The 26,668-nt window shown below is 36.9% G+C and overlaps 7 protein-coding genes across 10 annotated transcripts; 5 read left to right on the forward strand and 2 right to left on the reverse strand.

Moving 5' to 3' along the window:
- Positions 1–2,662: 2,662 nt before the first annotated feature.
- LOC111776421 (RING-H2 finger protein ATL66-like) lies at positions 2,663–3,490 on the forward strand. The gene has a single exon (XM_023655860.1). The coding sequence runs from the start codon at positions 2,899–2,901 to the stop codon at positions 3,391–3,393; it is 495 nt and encodes a 164-aa protein (XP_023511628.1). The 5' UTR covers positions 2,663–2,898; the 3' UTR covers positions 3,394–3,490.
- Positions 3,491–4,318: 828 nt separating this feature from the next.
- Positions 4,319–5,084, forward strand: LOC111776523 (RING-H2 finger protein ATL66-like). Its single transcript, XM_023655992.1, has one exon. It carries the CDS (start codon positions 4,493–4,495, stop codon positions 4,985–4,987), a length of 495 nt encoding a protein of 164 aa, XP_023511760.1. The 5' UTR covers positions 4,319–4,492; the 3' UTR covers positions 4,988–5,084.
- A 973-nt stretch (positions 5,085–6,057) lies between these two features.
- Positions 6,058–9,552, forward strand: LOC111811686 (GDP-Man:Man(3)GlcNAc(2)-PP-Dol alpha-1,2-mannosyltransferase). Its single transcript, XM_023698685.1, has 7 exons — positions 6,058–6,477; positions 6,692–6,978; positions 7,438–7,624; positions 7,766–7,834; positions 7,946–8,139; positions 8,783–8,892; positions 8,992–9,552. The coding sequence occupies exons 1-7, from the start codon at positions 6,178–6,180 to the stop codon at positions 9,234–9,236; spliced, it is 1,392 nt and encodes a 463-aa protein (XP_023554453.1). The 5' UTR covers positions 6,058–6,177; the 3' UTR covers positions 9,237–9,552.
- Positions 9,553–10,625: 1,073 nt separating this feature from the next.
- Positions 10,626–18,936, forward strand: LOC111777420. 4 transcript variants are annotated; one of them, XM_023657020.1, is made up of 2 exons: positions 10,626–10,690; positions 17,986–18,936. In XM_023657020.1, exons 1-2 carry the CDS (start codon positions 10,649–10,651, stop codon positions 18,691–18,693), a joined length of 750 nt encoding a protein of 249 aa, XP_023512788.1. In that variant the 5' UTR covers positions 10,626–10,648; the 3' UTR covers positions 18,694–18,936. The 4 variants fall into 4 exon arrangements, with proteins under 4 accessions (XP_023512788.1, XP_023512804.1, XP_023512779.1 ...); XM_023657036.1 differs by having other exon boundaries at positions 10,634–10,690; positions 17,989–18,936; XM_023657011.1 differs by lacking the exon at positions 10,626–10,690 and adding an exon at positions 16,301–16,464.
- On the reverse strand, positions 11,483–13,065 carry LOC111777413 (fatty alcohol:caffeoyl-CoA acyltransferase-like). Its single transcript, XM_023656999.1, has one exon. The coding sequence runs from the start codon at positions 13,022–13,024 to the stop codon at positions 11,699–11,701; it is 1,326 nt and encodes a 441-aa protein (XP_023512767.1). The 5' UTR covers positions 13,025–13,065; the 3' UTR covers positions 11,483–11,698.
- A 2,500-nt stretch (positions 18,937–21,436) lies between the features above and the next one.
- LOC111790154 (transcription factor MYB73-like) lies at positions 21,437–22,608 on the forward strand. The gene has a single exon (XM_023670992.1). It carries the CDS (start codon positions 21,529–21,531, stop codon positions 22,372–22,374), a length of 846 nt encoding a protein of 281 aa, XP_023526760.1. The 5' UTR covers positions 21,437–21,528; the 3' UTR covers positions 22,375–22,608.
- A 116-nt stretch (positions 22,609–22,724) lies between these two features.
- On the reverse strand, positions 22,725–24,603 carry LOC111790147 (probable protein phosphatase 2C 25). Its single transcript, XM_023670980.1, has 4 exons — positions 24,061–24,603; positions 23,609–23,947; positions 23,352–23,531; positions 22,725–23,254 (listed from the first exon to the last, which is right to left on the reverse strand). The coding sequence occupies exons 1-4, from the start codon at positions 24,508–24,510 to the stop codon at positions 23,090–23,092; spliced, it is 1,134 nt and encodes a 377-aa protein (XP_023526748.1). The 5' UTR covers positions 24,511–24,603; the 3' UTR covers positions 22,725–23,089.
- Positions 24,604–26,668: the final 2,065 nt, after the last annotated feature.

Below are 26,668 nucleotides of genomic sequence, written 5' to 3' on the forward strand. Positions count from 1 at the left end.
TGGGTTTTATTTTTCAAAGATTTTGCCAACTTTATATCTTTAGAAAAAAAATAACATAAAGATGGAATTTAAAGTTGGAGTAATTGTGATGATATATATATATATATATATACAATTAAAATTACAATAAAATTTGTAATGCCCTAATTACTCGTCATCTTCTTTTTTGTCTGTCTTACCTCGAAGAGAGACACAAAGGGGCGAAGGCATCTTTCAACATGATCCTAGAGAGAGAAGGCAAAGACATCTTTTAAGATGGGTCGAGGTAATAATATTCTAAATCAGTTGAGTTATGTACAAGCTGACTTAATATCATAGTCGTTAGCGATAGAGATACATGTCAATGAATATATTGTACTGTACGTCGATCATAATCTAATATCAATAGCAAATCTGTAGATCCAGCTATGTATCGACACATATTTTAAGACATTTTTGAATATGATATCAGAATGGAAAAGGGACGATAAGAAAGCAAATAAGAGGTCAAAATGGAGTAGGGCCCCAAAAGATATTGATTCATATCTCTCAAAAAGCCATAAACCCCTTTCCAAAAGCAATCTCAGATATGGGATTTTAGGTCGGAGATAAGAACACACATGATTTTCTCTTTTCTTTTCTGTTTTTTCTTTTTAAATAATTAAAACCCAAATAAATAAATAAATAAAAATGGTGTTGTGTGTATATTTTATGTGCATGGATTTGCATGGATCATAGGCAACAACTTCTGTCTTTGCTGTTGTTTTGGCCTAAAATTGTTTGTCTCTGTTTCATGTTTTACCCTTCACGTGTCTTCCTCGCAAAAGTAGCTCAATTCGTTCCTTTGTTTGGTTCATTGTTTCTCAATTATTTGTCCAACAATTTTAACCATGTCGAGCTGTGGTCTGATCTGTAATGTCTCACAAATCTTAGTCGATGTTGGTGAACATATCTTTTAAAAGATTGAGGTCTTGATTTCATCGAAGGATTTCGACCCATAAGTTAGGTAGTTAGATTAAAAAAAAAAAAAAATCCATTTTTTCGTCTATAGGCCTGAAAATATGTTGGCATAGTTCTCATAGCTTAATTAGGTGCATGTGTTTCATCGTGTATGTCGAAGAGAGAGAGTTACCAATGACGATCAACGTGGGGTCTACCCTCAATTGTTATAAATCGCCAACCGATAACCAATCAAGTTTTCGAGCTATAATCCTCAAATTATTATATTTATATATACTCATGGAAAGCATATAAAAGAAAATGTTTGAAAAAAAAGAACATATTGGTCCGAAAGAATTATATAACTAACAAATATAATAATTTATATGAACGAAAATAGTGTTTGAAAAAGAACCAAAACAATTAGCCCATGGGCCTAAGAGTACAGAGTTCTCGATGCTTAATTAGAAAAATATTTTAAATGCTTTTTTTGGAATATTATATATATATAATAGACACCTCGTTTTTTTATTTTATTTNCAATCAATAACTCTGTACAAGGCGGCGGAGGAAGTAGACGCCGCCGCCACCGCGGCGGAGTGCTGTATTTGCTTGGGCGTGTTTGAAGACGGGGAGAAGGTTAAGATTCTGGCGCTGTGCCATCATTGTTTCCACTCGGAGTGCGTGGACCAGTGGCTCCGGTTGCAGTCGAGCTGCCCGCTTTGTCGGATCTCCCTCCGCGCCGCCGATAACTCAAACAACCTTCAAATGGTGTGAGGTTACATAATCGAATTCAAAGATTTGAGTCCATAGATTACTGTAAATTTAGTCAAATTCTGCTTTAATAATAATTAATTACAAACTGTAAAATTTATTGTTTTTGTATTATATTTTTATTAATATTTATGAATAATGCTAAGAATATTTATAAATCTGATCCGATTATGAGACGTACATCCTTAACTTTTCTTAGAATATTTGGAGGCATGTTTGTAAATAATGTATTTATCCTTTTCAACCGTATATTTGAGCTTCAGAGATCCCNTTTTTTTTTTTTTTTTTATCTCACCCTCTTAAAAGTTAGATAATGAAAGCTCGGGTTAGTTCTCGGAATGATGCTATAGACATTTGTTTTCAACTATCGAAACCACTATTGAGCTGATCCTCCAAGCCTACTCCAAGTCCAACCCATTCTGATGCTGAACTTTTTTAGTGATTAAATCATAAAAACTTTAAATTTAAACGTGTTTTGCTTAGAGCAATCCTATGTTGGATGATCGCTTGCAAATTTCATCAGAAAACACGTGAGTGAAGAAAAAACATGCTGAAAATACCTGTGTTGGTGTATTGGAATAATCTTCACTATTAGAAGCAAGACCATGTTACAAGAGATGTAGAAAAATATCAGAATCATTAGATATCGAATCTTAAACATAAGTCATCACAAAACATGTCAATACAATAGTCCCAAATTGTTAAACACAACATTTAATTCTTACCTTAACGATTTCATTAAATTCATGTTTGACAACATAGGCAGCCAACATATAAGACTTTTGCGACCGTGGGTCAAAATTTGTTGAAATTGTATACATATATGTCCATATATGTTTATAATATATTAAATCATTTTAACAATACTTTTCGACCTAATTAATGTTTTTTTTTTATAATTACCTTAATTAAAGTATGAAGTCGTGTTATACACGCGCTTTTTATGCGAGTGAGCACGCTATGATATTTTGAATAATATCTGTACGACCAAAACGTAACTATCCTTATCGACAAAAAAAAAATATCTAAACTCTCAATTATTTACTCTTTGGGGGAAAAAAATATCTGACACTGTTCCAAAAGCCCAAGAACCTTTCCCCTTCTTCCTCCTTCCCTTTTCCTCCGCCGCTACGATTCTCCGGACACCGTATCCGCCGCCGTGGGGATTCCTCTGTTTCTGTTTGTGTTGATGAGTTGGAGGTTGTAATGGCGACACTCCAAGCCCCCCCGTCCGTCCACTGGCACTTCACGGAGCTCGACGATCGGATCTTCCAAATCCGCGGCCGGACTTTCTTCTTCATCGCCGTTCTATTCGCCGTCATCCTTCTCGTGACTTTTATTTTCCTTTACGCTCGATGGGTCTGCCGATACCATAGCCTCACGACCTTCTCTGCTTCCGTCCCTGGCGTCCGGTCCTCCAGGTCGCCGCCGCAACAGGGGCTCGACCAGGCGACAATTAACTGCCAATCAATAACTCTGTACAAGGCGGCGGAGGAAGTAGACGCCGCCGCCACCGCGGCGGAGTGCTGTATTTGCTTGGGCGTGTTTGAAGACGGGGAGAAGGTTAAGATTCTGGCGCTGTGCCATCATTGTTTCCACTCGGAGTGCGTGGACCAGTGGCTCCGGTTGCAGTCGAGCTGCCCGCTTTGTCGGATCTCCCTCCGCGCCGCCGATAACTCAAACAACCTTCAAATGGTGTGAGGTTACATAATCGAATTCAAAGATTTGAGTCCATAGATTACTGTAAATTTAGTCAAATTCTGCTTTAATAATAATTAATTACAAACTGTAAAATTTATTGTTTTTGTATTATATTTTTATTAATATTTATGAATAATGCTAAGAATATTTATAAATCTGATCCGATTATGAGACGTACATCCTTAACTTTTCTTAGAATATTTGGAGGCATGTTTGTAAATAATGTATTTATCCTTTTCAACCGTATATTTGAGCTTCAGAGATCCCACTTCTGATGTTACAAATGGTATTAGAGTTAAACAACGATGTGTCAGCGAATACGTTGGCTCCAAAGAGGTGAATTGTGAGATCTCACACCGATTGAATAGGGGAACGAAACATTCCTTATAAGAGTTTGGAAACCTCTCCGTAGAGTTATTTTAAAATTATGAGGCTGATGACCATAAGTAATAGACTAAAACCGACAATATTTACTACGAGTGAGCTTGAATTGTAAGATAGTTTTAACAGAAGGAAATTCTATTTTTATTTTTATTTTTTTTTTCTCTGGGATTTTCTTTAATTAAAAAACGCCCTATTAAAAGTAAACATATGCCACGTGGACTACATGCGTGGAAGCTCTATAACAATAACAAAACTTTTGAAATGAGTTGCAAGGGAAGCATGCTAATGTGCTGTGGCACGTGAATAGAGTTGTATGTTATTGACTTTATAAATGAACCTACCAAATATAATTTCGTTAAATTCTTTTAGTTCAATCAATTTAAAAAATAAATAAAAAAATTTAATATGTACGAACGAATCTGAAAAATAAAATATCGTTCAAACTCGATAAAATATTATCACCTTCACCTAAAAGTCATATTAATGATTTTTAATTATTTCACTTGATTTTATTTTTAANCAAAAAAAAAATATCTAAACTCTCAATTATTTACTCTTTGGGGGAAAAAAATATCTGACACTGTTCCAAAAGCCCAAGAACCTTTCCCCTTCTTCCTCCTTCCCTTTTCCTCCGCCGCTACGATTCTCCGGACACCGTATCCGCCGCCGTGGGGATTCCTCTGTTTCTGTTTGTGTTGATGAGTTGGAGGTTGTAATGGCGACACTCCAAGCCCCCCCGTCCGTCCACTGGCACTTCACGGAGCTCGACGATCGGATCTTCCAAATCCGCGGCCGGACTTTCTTCTTCATCGCCGTTCTATTCGCCGTCATCCTTCTCGTGACTTTTATTTTCCTTTACGCTCGATGGGTCTGCCGATACCATAGCCTCACGACCTTCTCTGCTTCCGTCCCTGGCGTCCGGTCCTCCAGGTCGCCGCCGCAACAGGGGCTCGACCAGGCGACAATTAACTGCCAATCAATAACTCTGTACAAGGCGGCGGAGGAAGTAGACGCCGCCGCCACCGCGGCGGAGTGCTGTATTTGCTTGGGCGTGTTTGAAGACGGGGAGAAGGTTAAGATTCTGGCGCTGTGCCATCATTGTTTCCACTCGGAGTGCGTGGACCAGTGGCTCCGGTTGCAGTCGAGCTGCCCGCTTTGTCGGATCTCCCTCCGCGCCGCCGATAACTCAAACAACCTTCAAATGGTGTGAGGTTACATAATCGAATTCAAAGATTTGAGTCCATAGATTACTGTAAATTTAGTCAAATTCTGCTTTAATAATAATTAATTACAAACTGTAAAATTTATTGTTTTTGTATTATATTTTTATTAATATTTATGAATAATGCTAAGAATATTTATAAATCTGATCCGATTATGAGACGTACATCCTTAACTTTTCTTAGAATATTTGGAGGCATGTTTGTAAATAATGTATTTATCCTTTTCAACCGTATATTTGAGCTTCAGAGATCCCACTTCTGATGTTACAAATGGTATTAGAGTTAAACAACGATGTGTCAGCGAATACGTTGGCTCCAAAGAGGTGAATTGTGAGATCTCACACCGATTGAATAGGGGAACGAAACATTCCTTATAAGAGTTTGGAAACCTCTCCGTAGAGTTATTTTAAAATTATGAGGCTGATGACCATAAGTAATAGACTAAAACCGACAATATTTACTACGAGTGAGCTTGAATTGTAAGATAGTTTTAACAGAAGGAAATTCTATTTTTATTTTTATTTTTTTTTTCTCTGGGATTTTCTTTAATTAAAAAACGCCCTATTAAAAGTAAACATATGCCACGTGGACTACATGCGTGGAAGCTCTATAACAATAACAAAACTTTTGAAATGAGTTGCAAGGGAAGCATGCTAATGTGCTGTGGCACGTGAATAGAGTTGTATGTTATTGACTTTATAAATGAACCTACCAAATATAATTTCGTTAAATTCTTTTAGTTCAATCAATTTAAAAAATAAATAAAAAAATTTAATATGTACGAACGAATCTGAAAAATAAAATATCGTTCAAACTCGATAAAATATTATCACCTTCACCTAAAAGTCATATTAATGATTTTTAATTATTTCACTTGATTTTATTTTTAAAAAGTTTAATTATTGTTTTACCAAACTAGTAAAAAAAAAAAATAGAAAAAGTGAAGAAAAATAGAAGAACAAAACGTGAAAATTACTTAAACGTATTAGAGAAATAAATGGATTTAAAAATTAAAAAAAAAAAGGAAATGGGAGAAAAGTGTAAAGACCAATATACCCTGCCGACTGACCGCAATGTCCCGGCCTGAAAAGGGAAAGATAGATGATCGATAACCTACTGCGTGAATTCGATTCATCTCAAGAGCTTCCGATCGTATTTCTTGCGACATTTGAAGCTTATGGCTGGAGAGGTGCTGCTGTGGGCGTTGCTCATAGCTCTCGTTGCCATAATTCGAAGAATTAGTTTAGGAATTCTGAACAGCCGTCGAAACCGGAAGAGAGCAGTCGGATTCTTCCATCCCTACACCAACGATGGCGGAGGCGGTGAGAGAGTTCTGTGGTGCGCCGTCAAAGCTATTCAGGATGAAAACCCTAGCCTTGAATGCGTCGTCTTCACTGGCGATCATGATGCTTCACCAGAGAGCTTGATGGCTCGTGCTGTCGATCGATTTGGCGTCAAACTTCTTTTTCCACCTAAGGTGATTTTTTGTCTTTCTTTGAAATCGCCGCCCTAGATTATGCATATTTCTAGAATAATCTAGTTTGGAACCATTTGTGCAGTTGAATCTTCTTGAAGCGAGTTTCTATATCATTTTCCCTCTTTTCGTTTCACTGAAACTATATCAGATTCACTGGTGTTGCTAAGGAAGTTCGATTTACTTTGTTCTTCTGTTCAATTCATTTATCGCTCAGGTTGTGCATCTTTGTAAAAGGAAGTGGATTGAAGAAACAACTTATCCTCGCTTCACTATGATTGGTCAGAGTTTTGGCTCTATCTATCTCTCATGGGAGGCCTTATGCAAATTCACTCCTCTGTATTATTTTGACACTAGTGGATATGCCTTTACTTATCCCCTTGCCCGGTTGTTCGGTTGTATCGTTGTTTGTTATACACATTATCCGACAATCAGCTTAGACATGCTATCTCGGGTTCGTGGGAGGAGTTCAATGTATAACAATGACGCCTTAATTGCTAAGAGGTCTGTTTCTTAACTTCTTATTAGAAACAATGGATGTCCTCAAAGTTATTTATGACTGTGGCCTTAATGTTTTTGGTGTTCATTCAACTAATTTGTCCCCTAATACTGATCGCAGGACGGATTTCTAGAAAGCCTAGATGGTTAGCAATAAATTTGTACTCTTTTTATTTGATGTTGAATTTATGTGATAGCAAGTACTACTTAATTGGATTCACTTTCCCCCAACTTTTTATGTTCTTTTTTCCTTCTTGTTTCCTTGGGCTGGGACATGACTACTCATCTGTAGTATAACAACTGTGAATTTGGTGCTTTAGCAATCTTATTGTCCATATTCGTCTTGCATGTTCCGAATCATCTGACATCCTTGTTATTTGGTGATCTTTTAGTCAATATAATTGCGTTTGTCTCATGGAGAACTTTCTAGCAAATATTGTGTGTAACAAGTTTTCTCTGTGGCAGCTCGTGGCTTTCTCAGTGCAAAGTTATCTATTATGTTCTTTTTAGCTGGATGTATGGATTTGTGGGCTCATTTACACAACTTGCGATGGTCAATTCTTCATGGACTCAATCTCACATCGAAAAATTATGGAGAATTCCTGACCGTATAAAACGAGTCTATCCCCCATGTGATACTTCTGTATTACAGGTCCGTCCTCTGGTTTTCCCTGAAGAATTTTTGTTGGGTTTTATTTGCTCCTCGTAGTTTTCAGTTCTCTCTCTCCCTTCATTCTTCTCTATTGATGAGTTGACTCCAACAGCTGCGTGTAACAAGTTGTTATCTGCACAGGCACTTCCTTTAGAACGACCCACTAGAACTCCCATAATTATATCTGTTGCTCAATTTCGTCCAGAAAAGGTGGGCCCTCTTATGTGAACCTTATAATCCAAGGTACTAAAATTCTATTGGCTCATTCTTAGGGCCTTCAGCAGTTAGCTAATCTTTGATGACTGAAATTGATCATCTCAGGCGCATTTACTCCAACTTGAGGCATTTTCAGCTGCCATCAAGAAATTAGATTCAAGTTCAGTGCGGCCTAAGCTCCAGTTTGTGGGCAGTTGTCGCAATAAATCAGATGAAGAAAGACTCCAAAGTTTGAAAAACAAGGCTATTGAACTGAAGGTTGACGAGGATGTGGAATTCTACAAGAATTTAATGTACAGGTCAGTGCCTCTGGAGTAAAGTTTCCTTTAGCACTGTTGTAGTGTAGGAAAGATTCCTCATTACTGGCCTCTGGTGTTCCTCGTAATATGGCTATTAATCTGCATGATTAGGATGTGGAGTTCAAAATATTCTTAGTTAAATTGGGGAGTAATTCATTGTCAGTTACATACTTTTATGTACCATCTTGAGAGCAATTTGTCATTCTCATAAGAAAAATATCTAGGAAATGAAGGGTACAAAGAAGTTTGGTTAGCCAGCCAACCGCCTCTATGAAAAAGCCCATGAAACAAGATAACCCCCATACAAGTAAACTTTGCAAGCTAACTTTCATCCTAGGATCTAAACACTCCCTAGTAAAAGCCTATGCATATATGACAACGATAAACGATGATTCTTCCTGGACTCTGCTGCCTCTGGAACATCTCATGATTAAATGAATTCTACCTCAAATTCCAAATATTTCCTTTGTCCCTGACTGGTACCCATTACGACCTTTCGTCATTGCTGCTTTATGGTATACCAGCTCCATTGGTTACAGCACCGCCGTAATTCCTGATTTGGGCTTTTTACTGTATCTTAAACTGCAAACTGCGAACCTTTTCTGTTTTCTATATAAACTCTGAAACTCTTGGACTCATGCAGAGACTTGGTGGGACTTCTAGGAGGTGCTGTGGCGGGAATTCATTCCATGACAGATGAACATTTTGGAATAAGCGTGGTAGAATACATGGCTGCAGGAGCAATCCCAATTGGTGGGAGACTTTTTATTTATATTTCTTTGGTTTAAGATCTTCGCTGAATATTCTTACAGGTGTATTGATGTGAGGCTCATATTTCTACTTTACTTTCAGCTCATAACTCTGCTGGACCAAAGATGGACATAGTTCTCGAAGAAGACGAACAACAAACTGGATTCCTTGCCACCAATGTGAACGAATATGCAGATGCTATTCTACAGGTTGTAAGAATGCCAGAAACTGAGAGACTCAAAATGGCTGCTGCGGCAAGGAGGCGTGCAGAGAGATTTTCTGAGAAGAAGTTTTATGAAGATTTCAAGGCAGCAATCCGACCAATTTTAGGCTCAAGTTCGAGGTGAGGAGCGAGTATTTGCACGAACACTGTAACTGATCTGCTTCGTTATACGAGTTTCTGAAGTCTAAACAAGGCAGGAGGATTCCGGTATGGTTGTTCTCTCCTGGTAATGTGACAAACTCTGATTTCTCAAATTTTGGTTTAGAAACTCCATCTCCCATTGTACCATGGACTCCCAACAATTAGGAATGGAAATCATACGGTTCTTAGGTATTATTGTGTTTTATATAGTTCTGATTTTTCATGGTAGAAAAAGTTAACTCTCTACAGAACAATAAACTCGTAATGAATTATAAAAGTTCATTTTTTAAGTTCTGTCATATTAGAACCTAATTCTGAATGATGATGTGGCTAAGTAAACTCTGATTCAAAGTGGTCTAGATCTAAATGTGTGGGTTCTTTCCTCTAATATATTGATGCATTTTTCCATCTCAGCAAATTGCTTAGGCCTTCATTCATCTTCGTGCAAGAGCACTCTGATCAATGAGTTTTATGGCTTGTTTAATTGCTTCTAAGTTACCTCTGATATGTTAGCTGGTCAATTTTGATCTTGCTATTTTGAAATCATAACTAGTATGTATATGTCTAGAGAAGAAGTTTTCTATTTTCAACAACTCTGGTTTGCATGACGAGTATCTTGATTCATCTTGATACAACTTCGGTTGTTATCTTGATAACTACATATAGTCGTAGTGTACTAAAATTCACTTGGAACTCTCGGATATCGGAAAAAAAATCAAATACATGCTTTTCTCCTATTAGTCCAATGACATCATCAACCATCTCATTCTCGACTTGCTGTCTCCCTTTTAGCCATGCCGACTCCTTTGTCCAGACTCCTTTGTCCATTCGCCACCATCTTACTTCTCTACCTCTCTCAGATTGACCAACAACCGACATTGCAAGTAAAGTCATCTCAACATCTCCCTCGGCAACCTACATACCAGGAAAGATCCCAACAATTTTTATGATAGAAATGTTGTGATTCCAAATTAAATTTGAACACATTGGAATTTATATGGTGTGTACACAATTTTTCTCCATCTCATCATTGCAACAATAGGATTTTCATCAATTTTTCTTCAATGAATTGAGATTTTAAAAATGAGAATCGAGAACCGAGCCGAGGAAAAACCAAACTGTCGGTTTTGTCTTTCATTCGACATTGGTTCAGTTCGGTTCTCGATTTTTTCCCTAAAATCGAGCCGATATTATCAAGCTTAGACCAGGATTGTGATACACGCGCCAAAATGCAGCGTGAACGGGGAAATCCCTGATCCTCTCGATTCTGATTACAGGCCATCCAGCATTTTACCGATGAAAATATCAAAAAAGAGAGAATCATCGGCCATTGGAGGAGCTGCCCTCCTCTCTGAATCCTCCTCCATGGTTAAGCCTTGAAACCTACACACAGATATGGCAGTTTCTCTGAATCTTCTCACCGGCTTCAACTCAACGGTATCGCTCTCTTTACCCTCCTTCGATATCTATGGAGGAACCTCTCTTCTTTGAACTTCGAATGCGTAATTTCTTCTTGTAATGTTCTCTTTTCGAGTTCTGCATTCCATTATCATTTTTGTTTGTTTTGAATTTCTCTGCTCCAGAGTGTGTTTTACGATTTGTTTGGTAGAGAATCTGTTACTTCCTTTGCGGCGATTTTGTTTGGAATTGGATAATAAATCGACCTAAATTCGGAAAGATGCTTTAAATATCGGTGAGAGTCGAAGAGGCCGGTCCAACCCGCGCCCGCTCTGCAACCCGAAACCAACCTACAGACCTGAGGCCCAATTTTGGCTCGACCCAAAACCCAAAAACCAGCCCAGTAGCCCAAAACGATGATGTATGAATATATGCTAATGTATGAATATATGATGATGTATGAGTATGAATATATGCTAATGTATGAGCTATATCGTATGATGCCGTATACTAGTATATGCTGATGTATGAGCTATGATGCATGATGATGTGCGTAATATATAGACTTCGATTTATGACGTACTTGATATGTTTGATGCATTTGATGGCAAAACGATGAGTATAATGATGGCATGATGTTTATCTTAATATAACGATGTTTTCCAGATTAAGCATGTTGTATGATGATGAGGATCATATTGCATCATGTCGTTAGACCGATTTAGGACACAACCTAAGAGCATGAAAATGACGTTAATATAAATATCAAATGAGTATGTGTTATTAATGTAACAAAAAGATGAGGCTAGAGAGTTGCATTAGAAGATATGATAAAATGAGAATTAAAGGGATCTGGTGCATTTTGTGTATTCATAAACACAGGAATATTCCATAGAGACGATTGAGTACTAGTTGACAATTTTTGCAAGTGCAATCGAAGGACAGAAAAACTAAATAAATAAAAATATTAGAACGCAAAAAAGAAGGAAAAAAACAAGAGACATTTTTTTGCAAGTCAACTCAACCACGTGTCAAGATCAAGTGAGTTCACGTGGCCACGTTTCTGACCATTGATTCATACTTGTCAACGGCGGACGTGGGGACCGCCAACATCGTTTTTACAGCGTCCGTCTGATTGTTAACCGGCAATAAAAAGCAGTGCCGGTCACTGCAGATCGGGCCTACGTGAACCGGCCGGCCCATTCCGAAGTCAACCTTCTCTAACCCCAACCTTGACCACTGGGTAAGTATCAGAACGCCGATCAAGTCTGGACACACCCTCGACTCGCTCAATGTCTCAGCCACGTGTCTCACGTGCTCGTCTCCGACTCTCTCTTTCGCCTTCCTCACTAAACTGGCGGCATGGTCCAGCTTCTTCTCCGCCAGCTCGCCGGCGGTGGTCTGAGCGCAGCCGAGGACAAAGGCGTTGCCGTAGTAACCAGAGGGGAGATTCGGCTTGATCCGTTTCCGTACATTAATGCTAAAGAGAAGCTTCAGCGTTTGATTTGGAGGGAGCTTCAAGGATCTAGCCCAGCTCCGCCATATATGAGCAGCAAGAACCTCAAACGCCGTTAACGCCGGTACACCGGGGCGGCGCGTGGAGTGAGCGAGCGACTTCAGGCTCGTGATATGCGTTTTCCCGAACGTAACAGCAGTGGGAACAAGCGGTTCGTCGGTAAACAGGGACATGAACCGGCAGAGATCGGGTACACGCTGGAACTCCGGCGGCGGAGATGAATACCGACGGTGGCAAAATTGGGGTTGCGGATTGAGTAAATGCCGATCCCAAACCGGAGGCGGTTTCAACTCAGAGGCGGCGCGGAGTCTCCCGGCAGCGAAATCCGCAAAGGAGTTGAGAAACTCGGCGCTACCAATTCCATCGCAAAGAGAATGACTAAGCCCAACCCCAACCGCCGCCGCTCCATCCTTAAGCCACGTCAGCTGAACAACCAAGGGTGGAGATCCATCCAACGCATCCTCCTCAGGAAACGTCAAAAACCCCCGCCACTTGGCGATAGAGGGAGGCGGGCGGTCGAAGTCCTCGGCCGAGTAGCAATCCGAAACGGCCTCAAGAAAAAGCGCCCCCTGAGAGCGAGAAACAACCTCCAGACCGGAGGCGTCGGGCCTCTCCCGAACCCGACCGGAAAGAGGGAAGTAGGAAACCAAAACTTGGGACAAAGCGGCTCGAAAGGAAGAAGAAATGGTGGAGCGATCTAAAGCAGGGGAGGGAGTGTAAATGAGAAGATACTCATTGGGGAAGCGAAGCATGAGCTGGGAATCAATGGCGGAGAGGGGGAGGAGACACGGTGGAGGGGGTTCGGCCGGAGTGATGACGTGGACGTGCTTAACCTCGACGGAATTGAAAGCCGCCATGAGAGGAGAAGAAGAAGAAGAAGAAGAAGAAGAAGAAGAAGAAGAAGAAAGGAAGATGGGAAATCAGTGAATTTGAGAGAAGAATTGGGAGTGAATTTGTAGGCAACATTTTGGGAAATCAAAATAAGAGAGAAACTTTTTTCTTTTTAATTTAATTTAATTTAATTTAATTTAATCTAATCCAGATTAACAAAACATTTTTTATTATAAATGTGTAAACTTCTCTTCAACAGACTAAATAGACTTAGTGTGACCCATAAAGGAAGGTAACGTAAAATCATGCATCTAAGATGGGAGCATCATGACCGTCCGTTTTGAGAATCAGATGGATGGCACCACTTGCATGGATCCCTTCAAGATAAGCACATGTACCTCGTTATTTTATTTTATTTTATTTTTTTATTCTTTCTTAGGGTATGTATTTTGTCAATGGAGTATATACATACAACCTCTGAACATCTAGCTCTTCCCCTATTAATCTTATCAAAATAAGAATTAAAAAAACAAAAAAGACAATAATTTATCCATATTTCTATCAGCTCTGGTTAAATTTGATCCACGAGANTTTTTTTTTTTTTTTTTTTTTTTTTTTTTTTTTTTTTTTTTTTTTTTTTTTTTTTTTTTTTTTTTTTTTTTTTTTTTTTTTTGTCTTTTAGCTTTTTTATATATATAAAAAATGTGATTCATTAAAAAATCAATACTTTGTAGAACATTTGAAGTCGAGCCTGATATAAAAATCCAAATAAAAAACGATGAATATAATCTAAAGTAGTTAAGATATGTAATATTTAGATATATCATATATTAAAATACCATATGCGTCTTTTATCTTCTTCGATCTAACTTAAATGCTTTGTTGGAAGGAAAATAAATTTTTAATTTCAATGTCTATAACAATCCATGTGACATGTCCGTCCTCTCTCAACAATAATTTTTAACGTTTGTTCATTCATTCTCGTTTTAGTATATGCACGTGTAATTTACTATATACTTTTATCTATTTATATTTTAGAAAAGAAAAAAAAATAAACTTCATGTTTTTTAAACTAAAATTAATTTAAATACTTCAAGTGTGGTCGATCATTATATACGTTCATTAAAACAAAATAAAATTTTATATGTTCGCTTTTTTTAATATTAATTTTAGTATTGTTTGATGAATAACAAGATTATAAAATTTATATTTATTTTACCATTTTTTAATAAAAATACAATCAATTTATTTTAAGATACAAAATTTGTAATTACATCATAAGCCACACATATATATAATATACCATCGGCACTCCAAAAATGGAATCATGATCTTAACCATTGATTCCTTATTCAGATTCTTTATTTGTTATATATATATATATATATATAATTAATGTGGGTAGCTGAAATTTTATTTTAGTCATATTCTACACATGCTTTAATTAATTTTTTTTTTTTTTTTTTAATTTTGATCTCTNTTCGATAAATATATATTATTGGCCAATTTTTTAATCAATTGTTTGGCTACTGATTTTACTTATTTACTATTTTAATTCTGTAAACATATATTATTGGCTAATTTTGTAATGAATTGTTTGGCTATTAATCTGACTTATTTACTAGAACTATAATGGTAACTAACCTCTTATTCATTTTAACCCGATTTCTATAACTTAAAATGCTAACAAAAATGTAAATAATTGGATAAAGATAAAGGAGATCCGATTCTAATAGATTGGAGAAAAGTAAAGGAGATCTGAAATATTCTAAAATATAACTTAAAGTCAAATCTCTTCCCAAATCTAACATTTTTTTTTTATGTTTCATCGGGTATGAANTTTTTTTTTTAATTTTGATCTCTAAATTCAAATTTTTTTATTCAACTTTTACCAAACTTTATTATAAAAATTAGTGTTAGATGTGTCTTATAGAATTTATTGTTTGATTCGACATATTTAAAGTTACTACACCCACATGTTTATAATAACATGTTTTAAAATTCAAACTTTTTGTTTTTTTTTTTTTTGTATTTTTCTACCGAATTATTTTTAGTTTATTTATCTCACGTGTCACAGTTACATTGATATAAGTTTATTAAAATAAAATAAAAATAAAGGTGCTAACTATAAAATTCAGCNATTTTCTATTCTCACCGAGAGATATTGTTACTTGATAACATTTGATCAAAGTTTGTTACCTTCTCATATTTACCGATGTTCATCAAATCTTTCCTGTGTTTATTTTAATTCGATAAATATATATTATTGGCCAATTTTTTAATCAATTGTTTGGCTACTGATTTTACTTATTTACTATTTTAATTCTGTAAACATATATTATTGGCTAATTTTGTAATGAATTGTTTGGCTATTAATCTGACTTATTTACTAGAACTATAATGGTAACTAACCTCTTATTCATTTTAACCCGATTTCTATAACTTAAAATGCTAACAAAAATGTAAATAATTGGATAAAGATAAAGGAGATCCGATTCTAATAGATTGGAGAAAAGTAAAGGAGATCTGAAATATTCTAAAATATAACTTAAAGTCAAATCTCTTCCCAAATCTAACATTTTTTTTTTATGTTTCATCGGGTATGAACTGTGATCTTGTGACTAAGTGAGTTGAGGAGAGATAATTGAGGATTGACATGTCTTTAACTTAATTGAGATTTAGTATTCTACGAGTTATAGTAAGGTTAGATTGTCTTGTAAGATTAGTCGAAGTGTACTAAAACTGACTTAGACACTCACGGATACCAAACATAAAATCAAATAAATGCATTTTTCCTATTAGTCCAATGACATCATCAACCATCTCATTCTCGATTCTCTGTCTCCCTCTTAGCCACGCCGACTCCTTTGTCTATTCGCTACCATCTTGATTCTTTGTCTCTCTCACATTGACCAACAACCGACATTGCCAATAAGATCATCTCGGCATCTCCCTCGGCAACGTGCATAACCGATGAAGGTAACCACTAACGAGGAAAGAGCCCAACAATTTTTATGATAAAATTTGAACATATTGGAATTTATATGGTCTGTATACAATTTTTCTCCATCTCACCATTGCAATAATAGGATTTTCATCGAACCGAACCGAGGAAAAACCAAACTGACGGTTTTGTCTTTTATTCGACATTGGTTCGGTTCCTATTGTAGCAAATCGATCGGTTCGGTTCTCGGTTTTTGGCCTAAAATCGAGCCGATATCATAAAGCTCAGACCAGGATTGTGATACACGCGCCAAAATGCAGCGTGAACGGGGAAAACCCTGATCCTCTTGATTCTGATTACAGGCCATCCACCATTTTACCCATAAGAATATCAAAAAAGAGAGAATCATCGGCCATTGGAGGAGCTGTCCTCCTCTCTGAATCCTCCTCTATGGTTGAGCCTTGAAAACTTCTCACAAATATGGCAGTTTCTCTGAATCTTCTCACCGGCTTCAACTCGACGGTATCGATCTCTTCACCCTCTTCAATATCTATGGAGGAATCTCCTCTTCTTTGAACTTCGAATGTGTAATTTCTTCTTGTAATTTTCTCTTTTCGAGTTCTGCATTCCATTATCGTTATTGTTTGTTTTGAATTTCTCTGCTCGAAAGTGTGTTTTACGATTTGTTTGGGAGAGAATCTATTACTTCCTTTACGGCGATTTTGTTTGGAATTGGATGATAAATCGACCTAAACTCGGAAAGATGCTTTAAATATCAGTGAGAGTCGAAGAATTCAGTGTTTGGCATAGTGTTTCTGGTTCTGTGCTTTAGGTTTGTTCGAGTTCAACACGATGATTCGAACTCCCATACTCTAGGAAAGAAAAGGATCTGGTCGCTGCTTTTTGAGAAATTCGAAGGTTTGAAATGAAATATTCCCTTTCTTAGAATCTTCAATTTCTATCTTCTTTTTGGCGGAGACTTCTTTTTTCCTTTTGGCCCAAAGTTTATAAACATTTACTGAATGATTGCACAAGAGCTTTGAAACCTCAGGAGTGCAAATCTTTATACTGCAATCTTTGTTAACTAATCTGTGATATTATATAATTATGATGAGCTTGAGGATTCCTCGTCTTGATTGAGATATTGTAGAGAGTGTTGGATGATGGAAGTCCCACATCGACTAATTTAGGGAATGATCATGGGTTTATAAGTGAGGAATACTAACTCCATTGGTATGAGGCCTTTTGGGGAAACCCAAAGCAAAGCCATGAGAGCTTATGCTCAAAGTGGACAATATCATATCATTGTAGAGAGTCGTGTTCGTCTAACAGAGAGAACAGCCAAATCATGGAATTAGGACAATAAAGGAAACTCTCTCTGGAAATAAGTGAGGTGCCTCACTTTAGAATGGCAGCACCGGAGCATTAACCTGAGATGAACGGGAAAATTGCAAAGAAAAGTTGATTTCTCAGCTTAGTTCTATTGGCCCTTTCAATTTCAAATCTATACACTCAATGGTTGCACTGTCTTTGAACAGCTAGTGATCTGTAGAGATTATGTCATCTTTCATTGCTATGATAAACTAGGAAGGACATCTGGATTCCAAGCCTCAAGTTTTTGTAAGACTATATTCAGGAGAAAGACACCATATAAACAACTTAGGGGCCACGGTAGAAGAAACCCAGTCGTAAAAGTTATCAAAGAAGATCCTTCCAAGCTTTAAGTTCGACTAGTATGATGGTTAACCCGAACATAGTTAACTAGTTAAAGAATATACTTTCGACCAAGAGGTTAAAGGTTTGAACCTCCTATACATATCCTATACATATCCTGTTAAAATAAGAAGTTTGACTCACTAATGAGTTTTTAATACTTAATTTGGCTTAGAAAATCAAGTACAGGACATTGATTTGAATTGTCACTGGGTCCATCTGATGCCTTGAAGCTTCCTCTCATGCCCATTCATTTCTCTTTGTTCAGCTGCATTCAATTTGATCTTGGTGAATGTAGTTTCCTTAATTATGCCTATTGATATTCACCAGAAGTTGCAAGCCACTTACGAGAACATTTCGAGATCCACATTTCCGAAGGTCAGCAAATTGACATCCTTGTATGCAACGTATGGCACAACAAGAGGAATTGCAAAGGAGAGAAGACAAAGACTGTCTCGCTCTCTTGCAGCTACAGGCAGCAACCAGGTAGACACAGACACCAATGAGAAGAGTGCTGGAATTACTGGAAGAACTCCTTCTGATAACATTTCCTCAGCTGTGAGTCAATCGCCTTCAGATGAGAATAGAAATCCTCAACTAAACGTTAACAATGAGGAGTCTTCTTCTCAATCTTCTGAAGCTTCCAATGAACAAGTAATGTCTTCAGATGCAAGTTCATCTCCTGATCCACAATCCACAAGAAAATCTCCTCTAACTGCAAGAGAAAGATTAAGGGCAGCCCGTGTTCTTAGCCGTTACAACGAATCAAAGACCACCAAATCAGACATGGGCAGCAAAGTATTGGAAGCGTTACGAGAGAGTGATCGTGGGAAGAAAAGGTCGAGGCTTCCCGAAGCGCCTACTAATTTGTTTGATGACAGCAAGCGAGGGATGCCAAAAGCAGGCTTGACTTTTCAGTTCCCTGGGGGTTCAGATCTGCTCGTCATTGCCTTCTCGTTCGTTTTCATTAGCACAGTAATGTTTGCTACCACTTACATTGTGTGGAAAGTTGGTGCAATCCATTTTAATGAGTACTGAAGTGTTCTGCAAAGAGGTTAGTTCATTCTCTCTTAAAGCTGCCACTTGCTACAAATAATTCTTTTGATCTCCCTCTATAATGAAACACTTGGATGCTCATATTTTGCTAGATCCCAGTCTTTAATGTTTTCATAGCCTTGAATGTACAGAAGCCTTTTGCTCATTTTGATTTCTGTAATTTTGTTCGAGTTCTTAAACAGGAAACTACAATTGAAGCTCAACTTTGTGAATTCATTTGATTTCATCTGGAAAAAACATCATTTTCATCCTTACACTTTGTAATTTTTGTCTTGAGAAGTTCCTATTTTATGTACTTGGTAATTTGGCCTTAAAACTTTTCAAAATGTTGTTAAATTGTATAAAAATTTATACAAAACCTTTAAAAAAAAATTCATTTTCTATTCTTTTTAACTTTTAAATTTGTTCCATAAATATCTTTACCTCTCCAACTCGATTTCACAATTTCATTTCTTGAACCTATTCTCTTCTTCTCGAGCTACTTACTCCTTCTCGTTTGGGCATTCAAAGAGTAATGTTAGGGGTTGAAATATTTTCGTAAAAATCATCTCACCAGAGAATCTGAACTCGAGGTGGGGGTTCAATCTTGTGAGTCTCCCAGATTCCAATCATGTCTCTCTCTTCACCAAGAGAACGTTGATTGTTAGCCCCACATCTAACTCTTCATCCACCGGCATGGAGTGATGATTCACAAGCTTGGTGGCCTTTTGCTTCAACTCTTCGGCTGGAGCCTCAAAAAGCCCACCCCCACCCCCCACCCCTCACCCCCGTACTCCTTGGAAAACATTAGCCAGTGATTGACAATAGCTAAGCATTATAGGCATCATAGTGCAAGTTACGTATGGTTGGCGCACAACCTACAAGCTTCTTAGCCAAAAGAAAAAAAAAACTCGGATGTCATGCCCCTGATTAAAGCTTTAGTTTAATCTTAGACAAAGAGCAAGGAGGATATGAAACAATGTTGGGTAGACCATGGCTCCAACTAGAGTAGTTTATGACTAGGCTAATAAAAATGGTCCCAAAACACGCAGAGCAATTGGAAGCCGTTTTCGATAACAATGTCGAGAAATTGATAATACGCAATTGTAACTGTCCATTTTATCTGCCAACTCCTCTCTTTCCATATTCCTTCTTAGAGTTTAGTTTTTTCTTTTCTTTTCTTTTTTTCTTTTTTGGGGGCTAAATTAAGAAAATATACAAGAGTTATGTGTGAAAAAGAATGGAAATAACCTTAAAAAGAGTAAAAAAAAACATAAAAAATGATTGCGGTGTTCGCCTTTTATATATAAATATAAATATATTTATTTTTATTTATTATTATTTTGCTATTTTATTTTTAATGTATGTATGTATATTAGAAGTTATATAAATATATTTTTTTAAATTTTAAAAAGCTTTTTTTTTTTCAGAAAAAAAAAATAGAATTGTTTTCAATCCTGTTTAGAAATTATCTTATAAAACAAGTTTTCTACATAAAGGTTTCTTTTTTTTAGATAAAGCTGTTCTTAAAACCTAACTTCCAACCATATATTTACTTTTTAATGCTATTTTATGACCCAAAAACATCTATATAACTCTAAAAGAATAAAATATCAAATTTTATATATACACACATTCCCAAAATGGAATAGTCCTATTTAAGATTTTTTTTTCGACCTAATATATAATAGTTGAAATAAAAATGAATGGATACCAATTATTATCCATCCAAAATTCAGGTATAATACAAACACCATTATCTAATTAGCCGATATTAAAATATTATGTACTCAAATTAGTTACTCTAAATTTTAATAAACTGTTCTCTACCATTAAAAAAAATATATTAATAAATAAGGAAATATCTATAAAAAAGAGTGATTCAACTAATTAGTAACCACTACCCAACTATTTGTTAAAAGTCATAACCACCAACACCTAACCAATCACTAACCTAGGAAAACATATGCAATTGTACTTACTTATGTATGCTTAATACTTTCCCTTTCTCCATTCATTTTCTAACATAATTATTCTCTAGATATTCTCGAAATATTAAATTTATGTCATATAAGCCCTGTTTGATGACTATTATGTTCTTAGTTTTTTATGTTTAAAAACTAAACCTATAAAAATGTTTCATTCCTAAAAAATGAAATTCATATGATTTAAATTTTGGTGAAAAAAGAATAAAAAAAGCATTTAAATTTAGATTATAGAGGGTAGAATATAAGAACATAGAAAGTTGTTAGGAAGCGTCCAAGAAATCTACGCGTGTGTTATCAAACCTTATTATTTATGTAACGGATACCCGTTACGTCCTTCCGTTAGTTGCCCCCTCATCCAATTCACTCTTTCCACCTACTCCTCTTCTCATCCCATCTAATATTTTAACCTATTTTCATTTTAGTCCCTAAATAATTAGGCTTTTCCCATATTCGACCCTAACTCTTCAAAATCCAAACTATTGAAATAAATAATTTAAAATTGAGGGATGAATTGGAAATAAATCGGGAAGAATGGGGACAGAGATGGAAATATAATAATTTGAATGGAAATTTAAAAATTAAAAAATATATATATATATATATTAAAGGGGCAAAGAAAACGCGTTTAGTTTGTTGTTGTTTTTGTTGTTACAAGTTCCGAGTAGTGACAAAGCCGTTATTTGAAGTAGCGGTTTTACGGTTCATGCCCAACAACCCTCTTTCCGAAACGGTTACCAAATCAACGCCCCATTTATTTATCGTCTTCTTCGAACTCAAAAAAACAAAAAATCCTTCAAAACCCTAACTCTCTAATGAATCAAAATCCCCTTTCTTCCTATCCACGAAAGCCATGGTTCTAATCGGAATTCCCCTCTCAAATCGAACCAGCAACAGTAACAGTAATCGAATTAAAGGATCGTGGAGTCCTCAAGAGGACGCTACCTTAATCAAATTGGTGGAGGAACACGGCCCGAGAAATTGGTCTTTGATCAGTACAGGAATTCCTGGTCGCTCTGGCAAGTCCTGCCGTTTGCGCTGGTGTAATCAGCTCAGTCCGGCGGTTCAGCACCGTCCGTTCACGCCGGCGGAGGACTCTCTGATTGTTCAGGCGCACGCCGTCCACGGTAACAAGTGGTCCACGATTGCTCGCCTCTTGCCTGGTCGGACCGACAATGCGATTAAGAATCACTGGAACTCGACGCTCAGGCGCCGCCGCGATGCCGATTTTTCTTCCGATTCCACGGCGTTTATGAAGCGGCCGAGTTGTGAAGTTTCCAGATCGGCGTCGGATGATGATGATTCGGAAGGATCGTTCAAACGGAGGTGCTTTGGAATGGCTGTGGAGCGGAACGGCGGCGGAGAAGGAGAAGGACCGGAGACGTCGCTGAGGCTGTCATTGCCCGGGGAGGTGGTGGTGCCGGCGGCGTGTGTCAAGGTGAAAGAGGAGGTGACAGTGGATAGCGAGGAGAACGATGGACGGCGTCATGTGACGGTGGCGGCGACGGCGACGGCGACGGCGGAGGAGAAAGGGAACCGGAAAAGGGAAATGGACGAGAGTTGTATGGCAACGATAATGCAGAGGATGATTGCTCGGGAGGTCCGAAATTACATAGACAGTTTACGGGCCCATGGTGGGCTTTCAATTGGGCCTAATATTGGGCCTGGGCTGGATTCAGGAGTCCAAGATACTGAGTAATTTCCCTTTCTATGTTCTTAGCCGTCAATTTATGGTTGGTTGCTTTTCAGATTTTAGTGTTTGGCTACAGAGAAAATCAAAGTTATGGACTAGATAGAAATTTAGATTAAATGGGTTTGCTTGGATTTAAAATATTTAATTTTTTAAAAAATTTAGACAAAGGGAAGAAAATCAACCAAAGTATGTGGGGAGATGTTTGTTTGATTACTTGTTGATTCAAATATGAGGTTTTTGGAATTGGTTGGTTTTAATTGGCATTAGAGTTTGCTTGGAACTATCATTTTGGTCATATTCTTCTCGCAATGACTCTTTGTTGTGTAAACACAAAAATATTATCTATATATTATGTCTTTTTGGTTTCTATTGATGTTGTTGAGGTGGTCCTCACAACCTACATGCTGATCATATTAAGAAAAAAATTTGAACATGTCAAATAGTCAAATTGACGTTACTGACATGTATTAGAAGACACAAATTCAGAAGTTTATTGCATATTTGAATTAATTCGCTGTGGAAGAAGAAAGAAGATTGTGATTCAGCCACTTGGTTGGTTTGAAGTCAGAAATGGCGTCAGTTGAGTGTTTCGAATGGGAAAACGTCGAAGCCAGTGCTGCCATACCGGGGCCGCGCCCTTGCTAGATCATGCCACTGCTCATTCTGCGACTTCTGTGAGTTGTTAGTTAGAAGGAAGGGGGTGGTGATGAGAGTATCTGAGTCAGAGAAATGAGGACAATTTGATGATCATAACAGTGGTGTCGTCCACTGAGCCTCGTGATGTTGACAAGGCGGCTAGCTCTTTGCAGGCTGCGAATAGCTTTGGCTTCTCCATCTCTACGCCGCAAAGGCTCTGTACTATGTCTACTGCTTCCTGATTTTTAACCTGAAAATCGAAAGTTGTTTTAGAGACTTGATTGTCGTTGAGTGTATGTTGTATGATCAATTCAAAACAGGAGAGTTGAAATCATCATGAAGCTCACCTTGTCCCAAAATCCATCAGAAGCAAGGATCAAGAAATCACAATCGTCCTCAATCTTCACCATTCTCGTCTCTGGTTCCGATATCACCCACTGTTTCAGATGATCGTCTCCAATGGCTCGCGATACAGCTAATGTTCCTTGAACTCTCCACGCACCACGACAATAGTCTACGTAACCGCCCTACACATACACAACACGCAAATTAAGAACGAGCTCTCCATCAATTTTATCCACCAACAAGAGCTTCCGATTCTTACCAAATTTTCGATCCGGTTTCTCTCGTCTTCTCTGCACGGGCGGTGATCCGAGGTTAGGGCTTCGGCTTTTCCCCTTCGGCTCAACACGGCACGACAATCGCCGACGTTCGAGACTGCGAGATTTCCGTTCCGAATCAATGCGGCCACGCAACAGGCTCCGCCACTGACGCCTTCCTCTGATACTTCCCGATCGGTGGCGAGATAGCCGTCTTTGATTGCTTCCTCAAGTTCCGAATCGGTTCTTCTCGTCACTTGATCGATCACGTTCTCGCTCATTCTTTTCGCTGCGATTTCCGCCACTTTTGCTCCGCCATGCCCGTCGTAAACTCCGAAAAAAGCCTGAAAGTGAAAGTGAAAGTTCAGCACCAAAATAAACATAAATCTAATCTTCTGTGTTGACTTTGAAATCAAACAGAAGGAAGATGCAATTTGAGATCTGAATTTTCGAATACCTGTCGAGAATCTCCTTGAATTCCAACAGTGGCTGAGAATCGATCCTCCACGGCGATGCGTCTTCTTCCTCTTTTACAATAAACCGAGTATTCTTCCTCTTCCTCCTCCATCACCTCCGGTTGCTCAAATCCAAATCCAATAAAATCAATCGACTGCGTAACATTGATCCTTGCCGGCCTCTTCCTCTTCAAAACCGTATCAACAGCCAACGGCGAAACAGAAGGCGGAAGTTGCGGCGTCGATGGCAACAGCGACGGTGAGGAAGCAGAAACATGAAGCTTCCTAGGACTGGACACCGATCTCGGCGAAGAAGAAGAAGAAGAAGAAGAAGAAGGAGAAGAACAACAATAATTCAGCGAGGACTTGTAGAGTAGTGAAGCAATTTTTGGAGATGAGAATAATGAATTCGTCATCGTCGTCGTCGTCTTCGGCACTGCAACTGCGCACATACTGTTAGACTTTTTGTTTTCCGTTTCTTTTTCTCTCGTATTTCTATTTGTGAACCATGAATTTGAATCCGAAGGGGGAACGAGAGTTGTATTTATACTGGGAGTTTCTTACGTCTCAATCGCGTTTGGATTTCTTAGGCTGCAATTTCTCCAAGAACCAATATTATATTTTTGGTTGACTCTCATACTAATAAAAGTCAATTTTTTTTACTTACCTATTATTAATAATATTATTTATTATTTATTATTCATTTTGATTTTTTAAATGGTTCATTTTCAATGCAGTCTGATGCAACATGCACGAAGAACTGAATGGATCCAGCTTCACGCTCTTACCGGGTCCGTGTAGCCCATTACTTCTTTTTTTTTTTCTTTTCTTTTTTTAAAAAAGATTTTAACTTCCTTCTTATTATTAATATAATTAATTAATAATATAATAATAAGTGTGTGGGCGAGTTTTTTCTATATATATTTTATTTCTAATGTTAAAAATTCTCAAATAATGACAATTTTTAAATTTCAATAAATGGTTAAAAAGGAGAATAATAATAATAATTTATACATGTCGTGCATAACACGCGCCGGTTCAGTGCTGAGAAATATCAAGGCTTCTAGTTGTAGGTGGGGGCTTATTTTGAATTTTTACATTTCAAAAATAATAATTTTAATTAAACAGTCGTNAAAAAAAAAAAAAAAAAAAAAAAAAAAAAAAAAAAAAAAAAAAAAAAAACCGAAGAATTCAAAAGTCAAACACGTCTAAAATTGTCTGGCCCTGAGCGGTTTGACCGGGTCTATATTTGTCACCTCCGGCTCTATACCTTTCCATTTGGAAGGAAACTATAGCAACCACCCACTTAGGTTCGTGGCAGATTTTGATTGCTCCACGTGTTGGTCGTAGATCTTTAAAAAGATTACCGCCTTTTCCAGTTTCCTGTTTCCAGTGAGCACTATTATTATTTTTATTTTATTTTATTTTATTTGTGGTTTCGCACCGTCCACGGTCGTCGGTGTGCGGTGGAATTAAAACATGCCTGTCCTTTTATCCCCTTTTTTTTATTTTCCTTGGAATAAATTCTTTTCTTCTTTATTTATTATTTACTTTCCATAACATCCATTTCTTGTGTATTATTTTCTGTTGACTTTCACATTTCACACCCCAAAATTATATCAATTTTTAATATACTTTTAATTTGCTTTCATCTCATTAATTAAAACTAATAATTATATCCATTATAACTTTATATTTTTATAAATAAATTAATTTAAAATATTTTATTACTGATTCGTTATTATTTTCACTTAATTCAATTTAAAATTATCTTTTTTTTAATCATACCAGATTAACAAAAAATACCGCACAGTAATTATCCATCTTATCTCAATATTTTCTTTCTATTTATTGAGTTAATTTCTTTAATTACAAACATTTAAATAAGCACCAAATTCACAACTAAATTGAAACAAAAATCCAAATAATATAAGAATAATTTTACTAAAATATACTTAAAAATAATTTAGTTGAATTTTTCCCTGTTTTCTTAAAAAGGTCAAAATACAGCTCCGGCGCCCTACATTGTGGTGGAATGGCGGTTGAGCATTTATTTTGGCGTTCAGACTAATTCAATAGTCCAGAATCAAATGTTGCATGTGATCTTTGAATCTTCCATATTTCACCTATGCTTTTGACTTTTTAGCTTCGTCAAACATTGTAACCTTGTTGGATAAGATAAGGATAAATTATTCTTCTTTAAGTTTTATTTTTATTTTTTAACTTATAATCTACGTTCAAAAGTTGTTGATGATGTATGTTATATGTGAACGTAATGTAAGTGCACGTATTATAACTCAGTCATGGAACTTCATGTATGAATGTGAATGACTTGTATTTTAGTTATCCATTTAATATCAAGAAGCAATATAACTCGTTCGACACGACTTTATTACCAAAACTCTCGTTTATACACTACAAAAAAATTAGTAAACCTCAGTAAAATAGGTTTATTGTCTACGTTGCCCCCACATATAAATGACAACGTGGGAGACAGAAATGATTTAAGCCTCATGTATGTGTGGTGCATGTCTATTTGATGGGTATGCATATTAACCCTACTAGATATTTATAATAGTGGTTTTTCAAAAATAAAAATCAAATAAAAGA

This window comes from Cucurbita pepo, chromosome LG01 (genome assembly GCF_002806865.2).
Source record: "Cucurbita pepo subsp. pepo cultivar mu-cu-16 chromosome LG01, ASM280686v2, whole genome shotgun sequence".
In the NCBI taxonomy this organism is placed as follows: domain Eukaryota; kingdom Viridiplantae; phylum Streptophyta; class Magnoliopsida; order Cucurbitales; family Cucurbitaceae; genus Cucurbita; species Cucurbita pepo.